This window comes from Peromyscus maniculatus, chromosome 22 (genome assembly GCF_049852395.1).
Source record: "Peromyscus maniculatus bairdii isolate BWxNUB_F1_BW_parent chromosome 22, HU_Pman_BW_mat_3.1, whole genome shotgun sequence".
In the NCBI taxonomy this organism is placed as follows: Eukaryota; Metazoa; Chordata; class Mammalia; order Rodentia; family Cricetidae; genus Peromyscus; species Peromyscus maniculatus.
The window spans coordinates 32,280,347-32,304,109 of NC_134873.1; the positions used below are offsets into that span (position 1 = coordinate 32,280,347).

At 45.6% G+C, this 23,763-nt stretch overlaps 1 protein-coding gene and 1 non-coding gene across 3 annotated transcripts in view; one reads left to right on the forward strand and one right to left on the reverse strand.

Annotated features, from left to right (window-relative positions):
- Positions 1 to 453: 453 nt before the first annotated feature.
- Adam17 (ADAM metallopeptidase domain 17) overlaps positions 454 to 23,763 on the forward strand; it is a 49,891-nt gene continuing 26,581 nt past the window's right edge. The window contains exons 1-4 of one of the 2 annotated variants that reach the window (XM_006976617.4): positions 454 to 787; positions 12,246 to 12,378; positions 19,746 to 19,876; positions 21,147 to 21,235. In XM_006976617.4, coding sequence (XP_006976679.3) covers positions 691 to 787; positions 12,246 to 12,378; positions 19,746 to 19,876; positions 21,147 to 21,235 — 450 coding nt within the window. In that variant the 5' untranslated portion in view covers positions 454 to 690. The remainder of the gene's footprint in view (positions 788 to 12,245; positions 12,379 to 19,745; positions 19,877 to 21,146; positions 21,236 to 23,763) is intronic. The other variant, XM_076559256.1, reaches the window with a different exon arrangement.
- On the reverse strand, positions 19,501 to 19,609 carry LOC121825231 (U6 spliceosomal RNA). The gene has a single exon (XR_006067359.1). It is a non-coding gene; the product is annotated as a U6 spliceosomal RNA (small nuclear RNA).

Here is a 23,763-nt window from a genome sequence, read left to right on the forward strand (position 1 = left end):
TAAGTGCACATTCGGAAGCCGAATGTGCAGTCATTTCAGTGGCAGCGGAGGCCGGGTCCCCGGCAGCAAGATGCTAAACTGCACGCCAGACCCGCATGGCGGGCTTCACGCCCCCATCCGGTCACCGGCGCCTGCGACCTCGCTCGGGACCGGGCTGCACGGGGGACGCTGGCCAGAATGCAGGAGGCGGCCGCTCGCGCCCGAGGGCCTGCCCATCCGCTCCCACCTTCCTCCCCGCCGCGGTCACCCGGGGACAGAGGCGAGAGAGCGCGCCGGGTCGAGCCAGGGCGTCGCGAGCTGCGGGCCAGGCAGGCAGGCGCCAGGACAAGCCGGCCCCAGAGGGACCCAGGAAGGGACAGAGCACACAAGATGGCGGCCGGGGCGGGCCGGGCCGGGCCGAGCCACGCCTCCCAGAATGCCACGCGGCGGCCCCCCTCTTCCGGCTGTGGGCCGCCGAGGGGGCGTCTGGGGGTTGCGGCCGGAAGCGGGCTGAGCTCCTTCTCGGTGAGCACCGCCTGCACTTCCGGGGCCTGGAGCTTCGCTCTCGTTCTTCCCTGTAGGCGGCGCGGGAGGGAAAAGGAAAAAGTTTGCGGGGCCGTGCCGGGGCGGATCGCCGCCTCTTCCCCATGTGAGCCGTTTCCCCGGACACTCGTCAGGAGCGGGTTCCCCGGAGAGGCGGCGGACGGGAACATGAGGCAGCGTCTCCTCTTCCTGACCGCCCTGGTGTCTTTCGTCCTGGCGCCCCGACCTCCGGAGGAAACGGGCTCTGGCTCCCAGCCGAGGCTCGGTGAGAGCCGTGGGGGGGAGCAAACTGGTTAAGGCTGGCCCCGGGGAGCTTGGAGGGGCGCGGGGGGCGCCGGGGGCGGGGTGTTGGGCCAGAGTGGCGCGTCCGTCCCCAAGTTTGCAGTGTGGGAAGGGGGTGTGGCGCTCGGCTTTCAGCTGGAGGAGAGAGATGGATGGGCTTGTGGCTCGGTGAGGGAGGAGGACATCCTGGACGGGGGGGTCTCTTCCCAGGGACCTAGGGCCTGGGACGGGTCCCGTCGCCGAGGTTTGCATTTCTGGGATGTGTTCAGAAAAGAGGTGCGCAGGCATGTGGGGGGCTCGCGTGTGGAGTGTGCGAGAGGTCGAGATCCTTTGCTTGCTGATAAGTGAATCGAAGGTGTTAGGTGCTTCTGTCAAAAGCAGGACCCTGGGAGAAAGGACGGGCCCCACAGCTCCACACCACTTGCCGGCTCTCAAAGGCTGACTTGAATTTTCTTCTGTAAGGAGGTACTTAAGCAGTAATCTGGCTGGAAGGCGCCGGCTGAAGTAGTTTCATTTGCATTTTCTGACTGGATTTGGAGTCTTGGAGATCCAAGCACTTTTTTGGAGAGGTGCTTGGTGGAGAGAGCCAGGCCGAAACTTCCTAATCCAACTTTTGAATGGACTGGCCATCATGAGTGCTTTTCTTGCAGTTTTAAACAAATTACCAGAGCTGACTTATTTAAACAGTTTCGAGCCTAGAAACTAAAGGGTTCCTGCGTAGATTTTCTAGAGAGATCTGATTGTAGGGATGGACATGCGCTAGAGGTGTCAAGTTTGGTGATAGGGAATTTATCGGGTATTTTAGGGCAGTTTAGTTTGCCAGTGTTGCCATCTAAGACATTTCAGTTTATCAGTAATGAAGTGTGACACAGTGCATTCCCCATTGTGTGACGTTAAGATCTTGTCATTATGGTATTTTCTTACGCAGATTGAAACCCTGTGGGTTTTCTTTATGTTTGTTTTGAGACAGGGTCTCACTATGTAGCCCTGGTTGGCATGGAACTTGCTGTGTAGACCAGGCTGGACTCCAACTCAGAAAGCTCTGTCTGCTTCTGCCTCCTGAGTGCTGGATTAAAGACTTAACACCATCACTCCCAGCCTTGTTAGTTTTTGGCCTTGTGTTTGTTTCTTATTTTACTGAACAGATGCTGTAATTGACAGGTGCAGACATTGAATGTATTGTATTTTTTTTTATCCAAATAACTTTCTTGTGTGTGTTTGCATTTTAAAATGGATTACAAGTGACAAGTTTAAAGAAAGGTAAAGGAGCTAGTTAGGAAGTGCTGAAATCTTAAGTTGACACTAACTGAAGGAAAGATTTTCAGGATGGATAGCGGGGCATAAGGACATGCTGCATTTTAAGGATGCTATTAAGAATAAACTTGCATTTGAGACACTGAGGTGATTTTTGCAGCACTCTGGCAGTTTATTACCATTCTTTCATCCGCCGGTGGAAAGAAAAGCATGAATCCTAGGGAATCATACAATGTAGAGGAAAACTACATTATTTCTAGATATATTCTCAGTAACATTTGCAGATCATAGGACTTTTAAATATTTTTAAGACACAGTCTGACTAGATATCCCTGACTGTCCTGGAACTTGTTATGCAAACCAGGCTGGTTTTGAACACATAGATCTGCCTCTGCCTCCAGAATGCTTGGGTTACTTCTTTTCTTTTCTTTTCTTTCTTTTTTTTTTTTTAATTTAATAGCAAAATATCGCACATTTATGTCAGAAAAACAAAACAAAAATCAAAACCCATGGATATAATCTCTTGATGTGAAATTTGAAGGACTCATGTTGGGGCTGCCAGGAATTACACCTGGTATTGAAATACAAAGATTAAATGATAACCACTTTCAAAGCTGATGGCTTGATGGGAAGAGACTCATTCAGAGGCCTTAACAGACACATCTGAAACCACAGAGAGTGCGTTAGGATGTGCTTATGGCAAGTGTGTGTGTGTGTGTGTGTGTGTGTGTGTGTTGCTGATAAACTCAAGGTAAATTTCACAATGTTTCAGACACAGAATCTGTGACCTACTTCTTCCACCCACTACATCCTCTTTTATTCAGAGTAACACAAAGGAAAAACAGTTTTGAAATCAAAGTGAGACTTACACACCCCAGCTGCAACTTCACTATGATATCATGACTAAGCTCATGTGACTCATAACTTTCCTAAATTATGCAATTCATAACAGTTCCTGAAATCATTTTTGGTGACCTACAGAATACCTTAAAAGCTAAGTTTCTGTTTATTATGTACTTTTTGCCCTTCAGGAAATTATATACCTAAGGAATATTTAGTACATTTATGGTCTAAATATAGAACCAAGTAGGTTAATGAAAAAACAAACAAACCACTAAAACCCTGTGTCTTTAAACTATGAAACTATTTGTTGGTCTTGAACAATCATGTCTAAATAATTGTTGGGTTAGGTTAAGCAACAAATAATATCATGAACTTCCAAACAAACAAAAATGCCGTTCTTGAAATGTCCACAAGGCTTTTATGTTCATCTCTTCTTGCACATGACAAATCACTGCATTCTTCTGAGACTCATTTTTTTCTACCCAATTAATAAAAAGTCTAGGGTGGTGATATAGCTCCGTAGGACAGTGCTTGCCAGCGTTTCTGGACAAGGCTCTGAGCTGGAGCCCCATTCACAGCTCATTATTAGCAGCACAGTTGTACTCAGGAGTTTTGATGCATGGCCTCTTCGTTCTAACGATGCTATTTATAAGCTGCAATCCTATGAGAGCCAAATACTTACCGCAAAGATAACTCTGCTCTGAAGGAGTGGTCAGAGAGACGAACTATTTCTGTGATAGAATGAGGAACTCATCGGAGAGCCACAATGGAGGGGTTGCAGAAGTCCTTTGGGCTTTCACGGGACTTTCCAGAATGTCAGGTGTGAAAGTCCTCCACATCTGGGTGTGGTTGATTTTTGGATCCTTCACCATTGTACAAGTGGAAGTACAGTTTGAAGAGAGTGTGAACTGGGTCGATAGGGAAAGAACAAGATGGTCATCTTCACCGTGGTAGGGAAGTAAAAGAAAGGTTTCTGCTGTGCTTTGCCCTCAAATCAGCCAAGAGAGCAGCATGCCCCTCCCCAACTTCCTCTTTGTCTACACCCTGCCAACAGGAATTGTAGACTCAAGAGTCTCAGCTACTGCTCTGGTTTCACTTGCTCTTTATGTTCCCCAACTTCTGAATCTGTGTCTCTGACCTTGTCTTGTTCTCTGTAGCCCCACCTACATTCAGCTGATGTTTTCACCTCTGTGTTCCAAAGCACGGTAGTGTAGTGTGTCCAGATTTATTGTTCATTTTTTTTGTCTTTGTTTTTTATTAGAAGAGTGAGCATGGAAGCAGTGTTGAAGTGGGCTGGGGAGGGCTAGGGAGGGATTATTGAAGCTGCCCTCCTGTATCCTTGAGTCTGCGCCGGTGTGCTGCAGAGCCCCATGGCTGGGGCTTCCTTCAGGGGCTCACCTGGACTCTTCAGGGCTGAACAGCTGCAGGTTACAGCACTCGATAGTCCTGACCTGGGTTATGGGTTAGGCTCTGCCTCGGTAAGCACTCTCCATAGAGAAGTAGTTGAAACAGCTGACACTCTGTCCTCCCTGACAGGTGTGAACCCAAAAGTCACACACAGTTTCAGTTCAGGGATCTGGTTGTGTGGCCCAGCAGAGAGCACTGCTTTCCTTCTCAGCCCTTCATCCATTCCCGGGGCGTCTTGCACAGACTGTGTTCTGGAGTGCTGACCTTGGGTCTCCAGCACAGGCAGCAGACAGTGGTGGCCCAGGCTTTGTTTTTCCCATTGTTGTTGTTTGGACAGAGAAGATTCTTTATAGCCCAGGGTAAGTGTGTGTGTGTGTGTGTGTGTGTGTGTGTGTGTGTGTGTGTGTGTGTGTGTATACATACATACATACATACGAATGTCCTCCACCTAGGTAGCCAAACCAGAATCCCAGCAGTCTTTTTAGTGATACTCACTGTTCATTCAGCAGCTTACTGATTTCCCAGATTCCAATCTTGTTTGTTCCACACTGAAGTGTGTTGAGATTTCTACTTAATAGTGCCTTGACTCAAAGTCCAGAATCCTTACTGTTTCATTTCATGTTCAGTAGCTGACCTCCATCCGCCTCTCTGGTCTCACACATCATCTTTATTTTTCTCTTTCTTTCTTTCTTTCTTTCTTTCTTTCTTTCTTTCTTTCTTTCTTTCTTTCTTTCTTTCTTTCTTTTTTTCTCTCTCTCTCTCTCTCTCTCTCTCTCTCTCTCTCCCTTTCTTTTTTTTTAAAAAAAGATTTGTTTATTTATTATATATACAGTGTTCTGTCTGCAGGCCAGAAGAGGGCACCAGATCTCATAGATGGTTGTGAGCCACCATGTGGTTGTTGGGAATTAAACTCAGGACCTCTGGAAGAGCAGTCAGTGCTCTTAACCTCTGACCCATCTCTCCAGCCCTATTTTTTTTTTCTTTTTAGAGAGGGTCTCATTGTGTAGCCCTCGCCAATCTGTAACTCACATGTAGATCAAGCTGGCTTGACACTCACAGAGATCTGCCTGCCTCTGTGGTTTGAGTGCTGGGAATAAAGGGGTACACTGCCACAGGTGCTGGTCTCCTGACATATTCTTGCTGTGGTGTTCCGCACTGCAGTTTAGCTGAAGTATCTTTTCACTTCTGCAGTGTGGGATTTGCTTTCTCTTAGCTGTTACCTCACCCTTTTTATTATTATTGTTGTTATTATTATTTTTTGGTTTTTCGAGACAGGGTTTCTCTGTGTAGCTTTGTGCCTTTCCTGGAACTCACTCTGTAGACCAGGCTGGCCTTGAACTCACAGAGATCCGCCTGGCTCTGCCTCCCCAGTCCTGGGATTAAAGGCGTGCGCCACCACCGCCTGGTATACCTCACCCTTTAAAAAAATATATTTTTATGTGTGTTTTGCACAGACATGTAGGGAGGTAGAGACAGTTGTAAGCCACCAAGTGGGTGCTGGGAATCAAACTAAATCCTCTGGAAGAGCAGCCGGTGCTCCGAACCGCTGAGCCATCCCTCCGATCCTGACCTCATCCTTTTGATAGAAATACTACTTCCAGATGCTAGCCCTGCTGTGTCCTTCCATATGGCTTGTCACACTTCCTCTTTGGCAGGTGAACTCTCGGATAATTCTGTGATTGTTCTTCTCCAGTGTACTAAAAGTGTGTTTCTTTTTATCTCTGTCACATTGCCAGTGCCAGGAGGTTCTTAGTGAGTATTAGTTGAAGAAATGAGTCCTGGTTTGAAAAGAGCAAAAAAAGTGTAGAATGTGTGTTCAGGAAAGTTGAGGCAAAGGCAAGGGAATAGAGAAAATACAGAAGCATAAGGAAGGTAGGTCCCTAACTAACCACCACCAGGTAATGCCAGGTGGGGGACTAAACTCCAGCACTCGGCAGAGAAGATCAGGGCAGTGGGTACTTAGAGAACCTTCTCCAGCTGACCTTTTCAATGGGCTCATTTCCTCAGTGTGTTTCTAGCTAAAATAAAAGCTCAGCTGTTTCCTATGGTGGCTGTAATCACGTACAGAGCAGAATGGGCAACTGCTTTGGAATTTTCCGAGAGTCGGTGACCAGGTACTGAGCAAACGAGGGCCTCGGGTCTCAGTTTTGAGTATGGACTGCAGTAAATGATAGTGGAGTGAAGTCCGGGGAGTTGTACTTTGTGTGTGTGTGTGTGTGTGTGTGTCAGGGCCTCACAGTGTGTCACTGGCTGGCCTCACACTCCTGCTTCTGCCTCCTGGGTGCTGGGATTAAAGGTGTGACCACCATGCCAGACAGCAGTTTGTACTTTATGGAGAGATTTGGGTAGGATTAGAGAGAAATGCCATTGCAAAGGTTGTAGGAGAGTGTGCCTCCCTCCCCCCAAGTTCTGGAAGTGAGCTGCAATCAGAGGCTGAGGATCTGAGGGCACAGTATCTGAGAGACATGTCAGGAGCAGTAGATGGTTCCAGTTTGCCTTCTGAGAGAGCTGTCTTTTATTGAGTTGTTTGTAATGGCTCCAGGACATCTAATTTGTAATATCCAGTTATTAAAAGAAAATAATTGCAATGGAAACACAGTAACTAACTATTTTAAAGTGTGTTATCAAGCTACATTTAAAAGGCGCTTATTATAGACAATATACTCAAAATAACTCACAATGTTTCTATCTTGCCCTTACTTTTCTTCTAGCTCCATTTTTATATGCAGTTAAGATATTGGGATATGAATAGATTTTAAAACCCTCCCTTGGCTCAACTTTGTAGATACCCTGCTGTGAGCAGGCTTTTAAATGGTGGATGGTTTCCCCCAGTCCTTGGGACATTGTGCAGCTCATCTGTTTTCCAGTTTAGCTTATCCTGTTTCTGGTTCTTGGTTTTTTTTTTTTTTTTTGGTTTTTCGAGACAGGGTTTCTCTGTGTAGCTTTGCGCCTTTCCTGGAACTCACTTGGTAGCCCAGGCTGGCCTCGAACTCACAGAGATCCACCTGGCTCTGCCTCCCGAGTGCTGGTATTAAAGGCGAGTGCTGGTATTAAAGGCGTGCGCCACCACCGCCCGGCTCTGGTTCTTGTTTTTAAAAGCAATGCAAGGCTGAATAAAGAATGAACTGGGTGAGCCGGATCTTAAACATGTGTCACCTGTAGAAAGGAGCCTGGTGCCTTCTGTGCCTTGATGTTAAGGTAGAGGGCGAGAAGAACCCCGTGTGGAGTGTCCCCGCAGGCTTGCTTATGGATCAGGTGTTCGGTCTCCAGCTGGAAGCATTATTTTTAGCTGTTTGCTTACTTTAGCCTAAGTGGTTTTCTCTTCCCTCTTCCCTTTTTTCCTCTTAATGGTATGGCGCAAGGAGGCCTTGGAGGGTGGGTGTCTAGGGTGGCTTCGAACTCCAGCCACCCTCTTGCCCCAGCTTTCAGTAACTAAGATTACCGGTAGGAGCCATCATGCTGCCAGACTTGTTTAGCAGTTTTCAAACTTGAATTCACATGAGAATCACCTGGAAGGCAGCATAAATGTCTGACACTGAGATTTCTGAATGTCTGTGTTTCTAACAAGCTCCCAGCTGCTCATGCAGCTGTTTTGGGGGAACCACACTCTTCTTGAGGAGCCCTGATCTGTTTTATTGACAATGAAAGTACAATACCCAGGTTAGGTTTCTAAGTCAGTAGGTGTGATTATGATCTTAAATGAAACTGAGTTCATGTACCAGCCTGTATCGAGGCAGTTGAAGACTGAAGGATGGTATTGGCATCTCAGCATCGAGAACTCATGTAGTTGTGAACATGAGCCTGATGGGCCAAGCTTCTGTGCTGGATAGTTTATGGTAAAGTGCTATGAGGAGAGCCAGATGTGGTGGCCTTCACTAGGGAGGTGGATGCAGGAGGATCAGGAAGGAGTTCAAGGCCAGCCTGGGGCCCTGTGAGCAATACCATAATAAAAAGATGTGGTAAAAAAAAACATGTCTCCTTTTCGGCCATTGCGTGATCTGTGAGATAAAGCATGCCGTAAGCAGAAGTGACTGGATGTTGATTGGCTTTAATCTGGCAGCAGCATGCCTGGACCCTTACGTCCCTCGGGTTTGCGTAGTATTAACAGGACCACACTGCAGAAACTGCTTAGTGCTTTTCTCTGACTTCAGTGTCCACATCCCTGTCCTCCGATCCTTTGCTGTTCCCTCTCTTCCTTCTTCCCCTTCCCTTTCTCCAGTCCATCCCTTTATTTCCTCCCCTCCTTTCTTTGGAGACAGAGTCTTAACCATGAGTGCATTTCACTGACCTGGAATTTGCATGTAGCCCCCACTCTGCTGAAACTCAGGCTTTTCCTGGCCTAGCCTCTGGAGTGCCCGGATTAAAGGTGTGTGGCCCAGGCCTGGCTTGGATACCTTTCCTTGTGCATTCTGTGGCTCCCACTGACGGGAGTGTTCAGTAGGCAAGGACTTTGTTCTGTTGCTACTGTGGTTCAGCCCTTGGATGTGATTTAGTGCCTGGCTCATAGCAGCAGGTGGATGAGCTGATAAACAGACGGGTGGAGGATATTTAGGGGGCTCTGCTCTTGGATTGATTCACTTTCTAAAAATTTATGTGTTTTAATTTGGTATATGATTGTTATGCCAGCATGCATGTTTGTGTTCCACTTGTGTGTCTGGTGTCCTTGGAGGTCAGAAGAGGACCTGTGGAACTAGACTTGTGAGCTACCGTCTGGAGGCTGGGAACTAAACCTCACCTCTGCAAGAACAGTAGTTACTCTGTCTCTTCAGGCCTAAACACTATTTTAAGTCTGGATGTGGTGGCACAGGCAGGCCTGCAGTCCCAGTACCTGGAGGTGAGGTGGGATCAGGAATTCGGGGTCATACTAGACTAGGCTGTGTAGCCTGTTCAGGGCCTCCCTGGACTGCAGGAGACTGTGTCTCAGTCGCACCTCACCACTCTCGGCGCTGTCACTCTTAGAGGACGAATGTGATGGCTCATGGTTTGTTTGTTTTTTAGATTTATTTATTTATTTATTTATTTATTTATTTATTTATTTATTTATTTATTTATTTAGTATACAGTGTTCTGCTTGCCAGAAGAGGGCGCCAGATCTCATTACAGATGGTTATGAGCCACCATGTGGTTGCTGGGAACTGAACTCAGGACCTCTGGAAAAGCAGTCAGTGCTCTTAACCACTGAGCCATCTCTCCAGCCTGGCTCATGGTTTTAATCCTAGCTCTTGGAAGGCTGAGGCAGGAAGGTTGCTGTACATTGGAGTCCACTTTGGGCTACAGTGAGGCCTTGTCTCAGAAGCTCAAAACAAGCAAGCAAAAAAAACAAAACAAAACAAAAAAAACCCAAACCCAAATCCCCGTAATCCTAGCACTTGGGGCGCTTAAGTTCCTGGGCTGCATAGCTGTATAGTAACCCTGTCCCCAAATAAAATTATTCTTAATTTTTGGTTGACATAAAATAATTGGACGTTTTGTCCAATAATTGGACATTTTTTATAAAGATTTAAGTTTTTACTGTGTAACAGTAAACATTAGCACAGGTGCTACTGCTGTCCTGTCCTGGGGAATTCTAGGTCCATTCAAATGATTTGAACGCCATGATTGTTGAAAGAAGAGGAAATACCAGCTCACATATTCTAGGCAGCCAGTGTGTATTTTTATTTTATGTGTATGAGTGTTTGTGTGTATATATGCACATTAGGTTTGTGTCTGATGTCTGTGGAGGCCAACAGAGGGTGCCAGATCCCCTGGAACTGGAGTGACAGGCAGTTGTCAGTCACCATGTGGGTGCTGGGAACAGAACCTGTGTCCTCCACAAGAGCAGTACGCACTCTTAAGTACTGAGCCATCTCTCCAGTTCCCTTTTAGACAGTTTTAAAAGTGACTCGAGTCTCCATGTTGTCTTCTAAAAATTACTGTTTTTGAGTTAAAGCCCCTTTTAGAAGTTGTCACTTGGAGGAGGCAGCAGAGTCTGTTGGTGGAGACTGGAGAGGAGTGGCCATACTTGATTACAGCAGCTCTGGTTTGGAGTCTCTCGGGACTCTGCTCAGTGGAAGGCAGCGCATCTTTGTTTTCTTGGCTGGTGACTTGGTCTGGTAAAGCAGCTGGTGTTGATTTCCTTCTGGACACCAGTGCCCTCGCCCCTGAGTTAGCGGGTGCTGATGTGTCTGGGGGGGTGGTAGTGGTAGCTATATGCTGCTGCTAGCTCTGGCGTTTGAGACTGAGTCTTGCCAACAAGCCCAGACTGCTGTGGAGCTTGGGTTTGGGGACTCTGGTGCAAAGGCTTTGCTTTCCTGGTTTTGGTTTCTTAGGTTGTTAATACAGAACATTTGTTTTTCTTCCTTCCTTCCTTCCTTCCTTCCTTCCTTCCTTCCTTCCTTCCTTCCTTCCTTCCTTCCTTCCTTCCTTCCTTCCTTCCTTCCTTCCTTCCTTCCTTCCTTCCTTCCTTCCTTCCTTCCTTCCTTCCTGGTTTTGGTTTCTTAGGTTGTTAATACAGAACATTTGTTTTTCTTCCTTCCTTCCTTCCTTCCTTCCTTCCTTCCTTCCTTCCTTCCTTCCTTCCTTCCTTCCTTCCTTCCTTCTTTCTTTTTTTTTTTTCTTCTGAGACAGGGTTTCTTCGTGTAGTTTTGGTGCCTGTCCTGGATCTCGCTCTGTAGCCCAGGCTGGCTTCAAACTCACAGAGATCCGCCTGGCTCTGCCTCCCGAGTGCTGGGATTAAAGGTGTGCGCCACCACCGCCCGCCGGATCAGCTACTTTTTTTTCTGGACATTTTAAAGCTGCATGCTATTCTAGCCTTCTATCTGGAACTCTCATTGTGTATAGAGAGCACTCTTCAGAGATACCAGATTATTAGCACCTAACCTCGGTTCCCAGGTTGTTAGTGTCTTCCCGCAGCTCGAGTGTTTGCCATGATCCAGAGGGTTCCCACAGTGGAGTTGTCTCTGTTCTTAAGTCCGTCTCCCCTTGCCCCGCCCTTCCTCAGGAGAAACTGGGTCGTTTGTTCTGCAGGAATCTGACTTTCTAGGTGTGGCTGACGGCTTGCTTCATTGGTTATTTGACTTGGCAGCATCTGAACCTTTTATGTCCTAGGAATTTGAACTTAGATCTCTGTTAAGTTCAGATTCAGTTTTTTTAAGAACGTGATTTGCTGTGCTAGGCTTTTGAGCACTTCCGCTTAGTGTCTGGCACATTGACTGGTAGGTTCAAGTGCTGAAAACCTTCGAAATGCTTTCCTTAATTCTTATGTGTATGAATGTGTGCTTGTGTGTATGTATGTATACCGTGTGTGTGGTGTGTGCCAGTGGAGGTCAGAAGAGGGTGTCAGATTCCCTGGACCTTGATTTAAGGCTGGTTGTGAGTTGCCATGTGGATGCTGAGAACTGAACCTGGGTCCTCTTCCTCTGTAAGAAAAAGTGCTCTTCACTGTTGATCCCTCTCTTCAGTCCCTGGCAACCTTTATTGATCTGTTAGAGATTTGTTTACTTTTATTCTATGAATTTTTTTCCTGTAAGTATATATGTATATATACCATGTGCATACCTGGTATCCATGGAGGTCAGAAGAGGGCCTTGGATTCTCCTCCTTGGAATTGCAATTACAGATGGTTATGAGCTGCCATGTGAGTGTTGGGATCTGAACCCAGGTCCTCTGGAAGAGCAGCAAGAGCTCTTCACTGCTGAGCCACTGATTTAGCCTCCATAATCCTTAAAAAAAAAAGGATATATTTTTAAAATTGTGTCTGTGTGACTGGACATGTGGGTGCCCACAGAGGCCAGAAGACAGCTTTAGATCCCATGGAGCTGGAGTCGTGGGTGTTTTTCAACTGTCTGATGTGTGTGCTGGGATGCGAAATCAGGTCCTCCTCAAGACTGAGTAGCAAATGTTCTTAACCAACTGAGCTGTTGATCCAGCCTGCTAATACCTTTTTACCTTTATTTCAGAGAAGCTTGACTCTTTGCTCTCAGACTACGATATCCTCTCTTTGTCTAATATTCATCAGCACTCCGTGAGGAAAAGGGACCTACAGTCTGCGACGCACTTAGAAACACTGCTAACTTTTTCAGCTTTGAAAAGGTAAGTAGAATTAAACATGGAGTAATATTGGGACAGTGTGAGGGTGGGGCTTGTTTTGACAAAGGCAGTAACAAGCTGTCTGCAGAGATCTTAGGAAAATACTTCAAGATTTGTACTTGATATCATTACAGTATGTCATGTGATTCTACCATTGTTTATTGCCTATTTTAAAATATTAAAATTTTATCAATATTTTAAAGGAAATGAGTATCTCAAGAGTATTACCAATGGTAACCATGTTTATAAAATTCTAACAATTTTATAATGTTTATAATACTTTATATTTTCAAAATTTTTATTCATTGTTTATTGTATGAGTGTTTTGCCTGGATGTCTGTCTGTGCACCATGTGTGTGCTGGGTGCCTGCAGAGGCCAGCACCGGGCACCGGATCCCCTGGAACTGCAGTTACAGAGGTGTGTGAGCTATGATGTGGGAGCTAGGAATCCAACCTGGGTCCTCGGGAAAAGCATCGAGTGTTCTTAACTGCTGAGTTCTCTCTCCAGCCCCTATTTTAACATTTTTACTTATTTATTTTTGCTATTTATGTTTCTGTCTGTGTGAGTATATGTGCATGGGTGTGTACTTGTGCCTGAGGAAGCCAGAGAGTGTCTGATCCCTTAGAGCTGATGTTACAGGCTCTTGTGAGCCGCTCGATGTGGGTGCTGGGGTCTGAACTGACAGCTAAGAAAGCATTAAAATGGGACTGGAGAGATGGCTCTGGTTGAGAGCACTGACTGCTCTTGCGGGGTACCCGATTCTATTCCCAGCCACATTAGGTGCAAATACACATACATAAGAAAGAATACATAAAGTCTTATTTCAAAAGCAGTGGGGAAATATAAATAGGCTTTTAAAAAATTCACTAAATAAGACTTTTTCATATAAAAATAAACACGAGTAACATTACCAATATTTTTTAGGGCAAAAACTCCAGCTCACGCATCCCCAAAAGCCTAGGCTTCACCCACTTAGTACTCCAGTTAAAGAGACCGTAGTGAGATACACGTTAGGAAGAAGGGATCCAGGGACCATCAAGTTCATCTTCTGGTTGCGCCATGAGGTTTACGTCTAAGCAGAGAAACAACTGGGTCATGGGAAAGAGATGCTTAGGATTCAGCAGTGCTGGTCAAGATGTCATTCTCCTGTCACCGTCTCAGTTCTGGTCCATTGCGGTGGTCCGAAGAAGTCCTTATTGATTATCAGTACCCTGATTCTTACCAGACAGTGCTTGGTTATTGTTCTCCTCTGGGAGAACAATTGGAGGGTGGGCATCTGTCCTGTGAGATTTTGTTCTTCCTGGGAATAGAGTACTTGTGGGCCCAATTGAAATGCAAAGACTCCTAAGTGCCTATTAAGTAATATGCGCATCTGATTTAAGAACCAAATTGTCAGCCGGGCGTGGTGGCGCACGCCTTTAATCCCAGCACTTGGGAGGCAGAGGCAGGCGGATCTTTGTGAGTTCGAGGCCAGCCTGGGCTACCAAGTGAGCTCCAGGAAAGGCGCAAAGCTACACAGAGAAACCCTGTCTCGAAAAAACCAAAAAAAAAAAAAAAAAAAAAAAAAAAAAAGAACCAAATTGTCCCAGGGAAAGAGGGATATAGTTTAGTTGTAAAGTGCTTGTCTAACACACACAAGGTCCTGTGTTTGTCCCCAGTATCCCCCCATGTAACAAAACAAAACAAAAAAACCTTGCAGGGAGTATATTAAATTTTCATTTTCTAACTGAGTTTCCTAGATTCAAAGAAGTTTCTTGTTTGTAAACTTCTAAAAATTTTAGTGCATTAAGATGCTTTTTACCATTTCTTTATTGTCAGTGGGGGATGCTCATGCCACAGCACCAGTGTAGAGGTCAGGACAGCCTGTAGGAGCTGGCTCTTACCTTCCACCGTGTGCGCTCCAGGGGTCAAACTGGGGCCGTTAAGCTCGGCAGCAAGAGCCTTTGCCCACTCAGCCGTCCCGATGCCTCTTCAGTGCATTTTTTTGCACATAGATTAAAGTATATCTGCATAGCTACCATTCCCTCACTATGTCGGTGAGTTCAACCAACCACAGACTGATTTTCATCTGATAGAAACATGTGCAGAATTTGTCTTGTCATTACACCCTGAAATATAAGTGTTTTAAATTTAATCTGATTATTTTTGTGACAAGGTCTTGCTGTGTAGCTCTGGCTGGGCAGGAACTGAGTGTGTAGATCACACTGACCTTGAACTTGCAGAATTCTGCTTCTCGGGTGCTAGGATTACAGGCATGTGCCTCCTCCACATCTTACTTATTCTGTGTGGTGCTGGGGAACCCAGGGCCTGTGCCAGCCAGGCCAGCACTCTGCCAGGTGCCCTGTGTGCCCAGCCTAGTACACTGGGTTTTTACCAGCATTTGGCTTTCATTCTCTCCAAGGGCATATATCTCAGAGTTGTTTGATTTACATTTCAAGTGAAACATTTCATTGGTTTTCTGTGAATTATGCATTCAAAATTTTTTTCTATTGAGTTTGTTCTTTTGACTCCTGAATTGTAGTAATGCTTAGGACATTAAGGAAATTGGTCAGTTGTGGGCATATTAGTGATATTTTGTGCAAAGAGTTTTTAATAATATTTTATTTTTTCTAATTATTGCCATATCTATGTTATTTTTAGTAACTTTTAGAATTTATGTACAAATAGTACGGTATTGATTACAGATAGTATATGGCTGTCTAGGTTCCAGCCAGTCTCAAAATTGAGTGTATTGTTTATCAGGCACTTGACATAACTTCCCTGATTCTCACCATTCTCTTCCTGTTGTTCTCTTTTATTTATTTATTTATTTATTTATTTATTTATTTATTTATTTATTTGTTTGTTTGTTTGTTTGTTTGTTTGTTTGTTTGTTTTTCGAGACAGGGTTTCTCTGTGTAGCTTTGTGCCTCTCCTGGAACTCACTTGGTAGCCCAGGCTGGCCTCGAACTCACAGAGATCCGCCTGCCTCTGCCTCCCGAGTGCTGGGATTAAAGGTGTGCGCCACCACCGCCCGGCCTGTTGTTCTCTTTTAAAGGCGCACATCTGTGGCTCATACAAGTTGGGTGGCATGCCCACAATAGACAGCTGTTTGTGCACAGCTGGGACTCCAGAATTAAGAGTTATTTCTGCAGCACTGGTGGGAAGTTTGCTGAGGAGTGGGTGGGAAGGGAGATGGCTCAGTATGAGGGTGTCTGCTCACAACCTGAGCTCCACCTCCTAGACCTGTGTGGGAAGAGACTCCCTCCACACGTGTGTCTGGGCTTGTGTGCCCACACATGCACACACTCAGTAAAGAAATGTGGTAGAAGTGTGTGGAGTGTGTAGGGGCAAGGGAGGAGGTGCAAAACAAGAACTGAAAATTGACGTTTCCCTCTTCCATAGCCCTGAAGCGGCCGTGGAGTCGTGATGATGGTCAGCTGCTTCTGTGACTGTTCACAGACGCCATTAACATAAGCTGTGCGTGGTGGTGGTGGTGGTGGTGGTGGTGGTGGTGGTGTGGGGTGGTGGTGGTGGTGGTGGTGGTGGTGGTGGTGGTGGTGGTGGTGGTGTGGTGGTGGTGGTGGTGGTGGTGGTGGTGGTGGTGGTGTGGTGGTGGTGGTGGTGATGATGGTGTGGTGGTGGTGTGGTGGTGTGGTGTGGTGGGGTGTGGTGGTGGGGTGTGGTGTGGTGGGGTGTGGTGGTGGTGGTGTGGTGTGGTGTGGTGTGGTGGTGTGGTGGTGGTGGTGGTGTGGTGGTGTGGTGGTGGTGGTGGTGGTGGTGGTGGTGGTGTGGTGGTGTGGTGGTGGTGGTGTGGTGGTGTGGTGGTGGTGGTGTGGTGGTGGTGGTGGTGGTGGTGGTGGTGATGATGGTGTGGTGGTGGTGCTGGTGGTGGTGGTGGTGGTGGTGGTGGTGGTGGTGGTGGTGGTGGTGCACTCCTTCTTTCATCCCAGCTGGGAGGGAGAGGCAGGCAGCTCTGTTACGGTTGAGGCACAGGAGTTCTAGGGCAGCCAGGGCTACACTGAGAAACCCTGTCTCAAAAAAACAGAAGGAAGAAAGTGTTCATATTCATCCCTGTTTACACAGAAGCAAAGACTTTTTTGTTAATTTACAGTTTTGATCTTGTTTATTAGGAATTGTGTCTAACAATTGATGGAAATGTATCACTTCTTTAGTCTCTCACTTAACCTTCAGACTGTTGGGTTAAGTCTTGTATTTTCTCGTTTGTAGATGAGTGCTTAGGTTCAGAGATTAAGGTCAAGGTCACGGAGTAAGTGGTAGAGGTCGGCTCTGAGCCAAGGTTTTCAGATTCCCAGTCCATGCGGTCCCTCCTTTCCTGCTGTGGTACCTAACACTTAAACAGTCAGATCTTGGTAAGCTAGAATGGTCAGTACAGGCGATGGCCGGCCTTGCCTTTGAGAAACCACTGTTACGGGTGTTGATAGCAGCTGAGAAGGCTCTCGTTTTAAAAGCAGTGGGAGACAGAAGAATTTAATCCAGACTGCATTAGATTTGGGTGTGACTTTTAGAGGTTGAGGAGCAGGAAATGAATATTGAAGGATTTCAGCATGAGTAGTAGTTTATGAAAAAGGAAGCTTGTTTCAAATTTGCCTTCTGAGTTGTGTTTCCTCGTTGATCCCCTTCTAAAGTCATGGAAAGGCCGCAAACAATTGTTTTAACTGACATCCGGTCTGAAGGTTTTATAAAGTGCAATGCTATGATCAGAAACTTAAAAAACAAATGTCATCACTACTTGGGCTTATAACATACATAACCATATGACAGATTCGTTTTTTATAAGACGTGTGTGTGTATGTGTGTGTGTGTGTGTGTGTGTGTGTGTGTGTGTGTGTGTGTGTATGTTCATGTATATGAGTGTGGATGCATGCATGGTGCTGCAGGCATGTGGAGATCAAAGCCCTCACCTTCCACTTGATGGCAAGTGCTTTCCCCACTGAGCTGTCTCCCCAGTCCCGACAGCAGACTTAGTGCAGAAAACCCAGAATGCAGTTCCTGGGGCTTTCCTAGGAAGAACATCAGACACTGTTCCAGCTCAGGAGAGCTGGGACTCTGAACAGGGAGGGCATTTGTAATAGGGTGCTTTTCTAAAGTGGAAAGAACATTAACGATAATGAGTAATGTAGGAGGACGCACTTTTGGATAGCCGAGGAAATGAGCCCAGGTTTTATGAAATGATGTATTGTGTCTCTCTCTCTGACCGTCAAAAATATATAAGCAAAACTAAAATTACCTTGTGTGCTCAAAAAGTTAAAAATACTCGTTGCTCTGGAGGCAGTCCCAGTCTGGGTTTCTTCCTGGCAGTTGAGAGATTTATGCAGACCCACAGGGAAGTAACATTTCATATTTTCAACACCATAGCTGACAAAATTTGTTCCTATGGTTGAGATGAATAACATATCTTGCTTTGCCTTGGGTATTTGTGGGCACATAGAAAGGCCTCTAAATATTAATAAAGCCTGCCTCCCCACCCCCAGTTTTTACTCAGAATGAAAATGCTCTAAAGTAGTAAACCGTATAAAGAACTGGAATGTATATATTTTGACATCTGCACTTGGTATCTAGCCCCCCAGGAGTAATTATGCATTACTGGTTTTCAAGGGCTCTACTGAGGAGGGAAAAGCATGGGCTCTCTTGAATAAACACAGAAGCGGCATTTGGTAACTTGACCCCGTAGTCCGAGTCCTCCGTAGGATGCAGCTGGGTGGCCAGAAGCAGTGGACTGCAGAACCACTGTCCGCTTCCACAGTTGACCGGCTGGGTCGTGAGTGTGTGAGTGCCCAGCCCAGCTCTGCTTCTATGAAGTAGAGAGAACGCAGATTATCTTAAGAGCAGCAGATAAAATGGATGGCCTATAACGTAGACTTTAATAGTGGATTTCTGAGATAGCACGACACCTAACTTCAACCTTAACTGTCCACGTGTGTTTCCTTATTAATCAGTTTCCAGGAAAGCTAAATGCATAATCTTTACCCTCATTCCTTAGGAATTCATGAGTTCCTTCCTTCTTTCCTTTCTTCCTTTACTTTTTTTTTTTTTTTTTGACTATACAGAATTTGAAGGTTTATTTTTAACCAGGGTACAGAGATGCTCTTAATGTAACAGCACTTTTTGCAAAAATGGACTACATAATACTTGGAAAAAATTAGACAGCAGGTGTCTGAGTCTCAAGCAGCCTTCAGAATGGCGGCAGGGGCCGTTTGGTGACCTAGAGAGCTCTGCTGAGGTGAAAGCACTACTGCATGGCTGCAGACTGCCCCGTGCTCACACAGTGCTAAATGACTTTAGCCTCCTGAGCTGTGTTTCCTCGTGGACGCACGTAGATAAATACCATCCTAAAGTCATGGAAAAGCTGCCTCAAATCCAGTCCTTTCAAATGGGTCTCAGTGCTCCAGGAAAACAGTCCGGTAGAACTCTGAAGCAGTCAAGGTCCCCTTCGTGGTTTGTTTCTGTATGTGTGTATGTATAAGTACACATGTGCCATGAAATACATGTGGCGGTCAGAACACCTTGAGGGAGTTGGTGTCTCCTTCCATCATGTAGGTCACACAGATAGAACTCAGGTTGTCAGGCTTGGGAGCAAGCACTTGACCTGTGAGCTCTCCTGCCAGCCCCTACCCCACCACACACACACACACACAAAAAAAAAAAAAAAAAAAAAAAAAAAAAAAAAAATTTTAAAATTCGTTTCTTTAGCCAGGCTTGGTGGGTCTAATCCCAGCACTCGGCAGGCAGAGGCAGGCAGATCTCTGAGTTCTAAGACAGCCAGGGCTACACACAGAAACCCTGTCTCAGAAAAGAAAGGAAGAAAATTAGTTTCTTTTGCTTGGTTGAGGTTTTATAATTAAATCGGTTAGTCCATTTGTCTTTCCAGGAGAAATAATGCTCTATGTACCTAGTAAGTTGTTAGCTCCTGTAGGTCTGGAGAGACGACTTGGAGGTTAAAACACTTGATGCTTTTGTAGAAGACTGGAGTTTCCCAGCACCCATGCTGACAAGCACCTGGACTCCAGCTTCAAGGGATCCAACACTCTCTCTGGCCTCCCTGGGCACTCACCCCCTTGTACAAGCCCACACAGACACACAGAGTAATGGAATAAATCTTTTTTTTTTTTTTTTCCTCGAGGAAGAATATAGAATGCTTCACAGTTTGTGTATCATCCTTGTGCAGGGGCCATGCTAATCTCTCTGCATCATTCTGATTTTAAAAAGTGTATGTGCTGCTGAAGAGAGCACACGTTATACATGTTGAGAAAAAGTTATTAGTTCTACCTTGGTAGAAGTTTATTCGTCTTGTCTCTTCTAGATTTTAAAGAGTGAAATGAAAATTAGGCCTCGAGTTTATGTCTGTGTGAATGCATTCTCTCTTCAGGCATTTTAAATTATACCTGACATCAAGTACTGAACGCTTTTCGCAGAACTTCAGAGTCGTGGTGGTGGATGGGAAAAAGGAAAGCGAGTACAGTGTGAAATGGCAGGACTTCTTCAGCGGGCACGTGGTCGGTGAGTCCCCCCGGGCTGCTGGGTCCTGTGCCCGGCACTCTCTGCGGTGGGTGGCGGAGCACCTGCCAGGAGCAGGAGGAAGGAGTGGCTGACCGCAGTGCGTGCTTGACAGGGGTTTGGTTCACGAGGCTTTGGACCTGAGGGGAGACAGACCGTCATGGCGTCATGGTGGCAGAAGCCTGTGGTGAAAGAGGCAGTTCACCTCATGGCGCCGGGAAGCATGGGAAAAAGAGAAAGGAGGCATGGGACATGACAGTCCTTCAAGGCAGTCCCCCATGACTGACTGTTTCCAAGGAGATTCTACCTCCTAATTAGTCCATGCAGTTACGGATCAGTCACCACTGGATCACTCCCTTGATGAAGTTAGAATCTAATAGTCTAACCACCTTTCAAAAATCTAACTGGCAACTCAGCTTTGAACACACAAGTCTTTAGGGGCATTTTTAGATTTAAACCATCATAGGTCTCCAGCTTTAGCTTACTTACAAAGGCGCTCTCTCTCTCTCTCTCTCTCTCTCTCTCTCTCTCTCTTGTGGCTAGGTAAGGAAAGAGATGTGATAGCATGCTGCGTGTTTTTATTTGAGCTATATCCGTTTGGGAGCAGAAACATTCTGTCTGATAGGAGGAGGGACGATATTATTTACCTTGTCGTTTAGTGAGCTTCCCTCCCTCCCAAGCTGGTCTCAAGTGCAGTCATCCTGTCCTGCGTCCGTCTCCCGGGAGTGTGAAGCCCTACTTTTCTCTGCGACAAGAAGGAAATGGGGGGCTGGAGAGGTGGCTCAATGGTTAAGAGCACTGGCTGTTCTTCCAGAGGACCCAGGTTCTGTTCCATGTACCCACATGGGGGCTCACAGCCTCCAGTTCCTGGGGATACAACACCCTTCTGGCCTCTGAGGGTGCTGCAGGTGCAGACAACAGCCAAGCAAAACACCCATGCGCATAGAGTAAACGAGGGAAAAGGGGAAATGGTATGGAAAGCTCCTACTTACTGTTGGGATCTATATATTCTAACGTGTGCTTCCTGTTTTCCTTAGTTGTTGTTTGTGGTTTTTTTTTTTTTTTTTTTTTTTATTTTAAGGCAAGGTTTTTCTGTGTAGCCCTGGTTGACCTGGAATTTGCTCTGTAAATTTGCTCCAGGCTGGCCTCTTAACTCAGAGATCTGCCTGCCTGCCTCTGCCTCCCAAGTGCTGGGATTAAAGGCACGCAACACCACCACTTGGCTCCGTTACGGATATTTTTGATAATAAAAATACCTTCTTTTCCCCCCAAGGTGAGCCTGACTCTAGGGTTCTAGCCCACATAGGCGATGGTGATGTTACAGTGAGAATCAACATGGATGGGGCAGAGTATAACGTGGAGGTAAGTCTACAGGGAAGAGGGCTGTGTTTGGGGATGGGCTGGGGAGAGGGCCCCTTGTAGCCCATGCTGGCTTCTAATTGCCTATGTAGCTGAGGTTGGCCTTGAACTCCTGGTCCTTCTGCCTCTGTTCCTGCCTTCCTTACTTTGACGTTGTCTTTCTTACTTTGTCTCTCTGATTTTCAGAAAGCTTCCTTGTAGTTGTTTTTTTTTACACTTTGGGGGCCACCACCCAGCTCCCAAATAAGTACGTGGAGACTTACTCTTACTAATGAATGCCTGGATTTAGCTTGGCTTGTTTCTCATTAACTACATTTTTACCTCCAGGCTTTTTACCTTTCTTTGTTTATATATCTTTCTCTCCTTCTTACTCTGTGGCTGGCTAGGTCTCGGGTGTCCTCTCTCCTTCTCCTGTTCTCACTCTTTGCTCTCTTTCCTAGATTTCTCCTCCTATTATTCTCTCTGCTCACCAGCCCGCCTATCCTTTCTCTGCCTAGCTATTGGGCATTCAGCTCTTTATCAGACCAATCAGGTGCCTTAGGCAGGCAAGGGGAAACAGATGGAACACATCTTTACATAATTGAACACACATCTTTACAGCCTCAACAAATGCAGCATGAACAAAGGTAACACATCTTTGCCTGGCTGAATAAATATTCCGTAACACTTCTTGGTTGTTTTAAGATGTTAAGGCAAGTTAAGTATGGTGGGTCACATATGTTATTCCACTTGGGAGGCTCAGGCAGGAGGATTGCCATGAGTTTTCTGTGTAGCACTTGGGAAGGCAGAAGCAGGAGGAATCACTGTAAGCCTGGGCTACATAGTGAGCTCTGAGCCAGTTTGCGCTACATAGGGAGACCCAGAGTTCTTTAAGAAACCTAAATACATAATCCTGAGTGCTGCAGTTACACCACCATGCATTGGTGGGGGTGCTAGAAATGGAGCCCATGGCGTCTTCATTCTAGCTGAGTGCTTTACCATTGTGCGCATACCTGGACCATACATTAAAAAGTGATTTGTTCATTTTTACTGTATGTGCGCTGGTGTATTGCCTGCATGTGTGTCTGTGTGAGGGTACCAGATCTTGGAGTTACAGACAGTTGTGAGCCATCATGTGGGTGCTGGGAATTGAACCCAGGTCTACTGGAAGAGCAGCTAGTGCTCTTAACCACTGAGCCACCTCTGCAGCCCTTGAACCATATGTTTTGAGAACATTTTTCTAATTTTTTTTTCTGTATGTATATGTGTACTAAGTGTGGCTATCCGACTGTTCTTCCTGCAAAATGAAGGTTTTTTTTTTTTTTTTAGTGAAGGCTCCCTGGTGATTTAGCTAGTCCTCTGATGATGATCATTAATTGTTCTTTAATTTCTTGAAATAGAATGTTCTAGAATGAACAGCCTTGAGCACACTTTTGGGTGTGTGTATTGAATTGGGGTGGTCTGGGTGACCAGTCTATAAGGTTATCATTGTTGTGTTGCTTCCTTTTGTTTCTGAGGTTGAGTCTCCTGTGTGGCTCTGTAGGAGGCCATTCTGCCTGCCTTAGGGCTTCGGCCCTCAGAAAGCACGAGTGAGGCTGCCTTTCTCTAGAGCCTCACCAGAGTGTGTCTGACGACAGCCGTCCTAATGCGCACGAAGTGGTGTCTTACTCATTCATTTTCTTATGCGTGCATAACTTCATGTCTGTGTTTACATTCTTCACAGCTGAGACCAGTGTGTTTACAGAAACAGCCCTCTTACTTATGTACCCTCAGAGTTGTATGTATGTGGTGGAGCCATGTTTTAAATCATTTAGATCTTGGGCTGGGGGTTGAAATTGCAGATGAAAACAAACAAAAGCCTGCTTTCCCTGAAACTAATAGAAGCTTTTAGCATGTTGTTAAGAGCTTTCAGTCGTCTCTTATAAAAAGCCCTTTGCTGTGTGTAAAAGCTATCATGGTAAAAAGATGTTGAATGCCTGCATGTTAAAGGAATGGCGTGTAAACACCATATGCATAGGAACGTCACCAGACATCACTCCAGCGTGACTACCTGTAACAGTGCTGGAGTAGAGTAGGAATTACAGAAATATTTAAAATGGAATGATTTATTATTATATTTAATATTTATTATTATATTTAATATTAAACATTTAATATTATATATTAAAATGGAATGAAAAGGATAAAACATTTTTTCTTCTTTACAGGCTTATACAGAAATGTGCATAAAATACTAAATAATTGAATTTATTTGCAGCATAGAAACTATAAGATAAAGCAAGTAATTCTTTAAGAAACAATATTGCGCCGGGCGGTGGTGGCGCACGCCTTTAATCCCAGCACTTGGGAGGCAGAGCCAGGTGGATCTCTGTGAGTTCGAGGCCAGCCTGGTCTCCAAAGTGAGTTCCAGGGAAGGAGCAAAGCTACACAGAGAAACCCTGTCTCAAAAAAACAAAAAAGAAAAGAAACAATATTGCCCAAACACAGAGTGTTGTGAGAATTTAATGTTTCAAAGTTCTTGTTTTCTATTTCATCATATGTTTTCCTTTTTA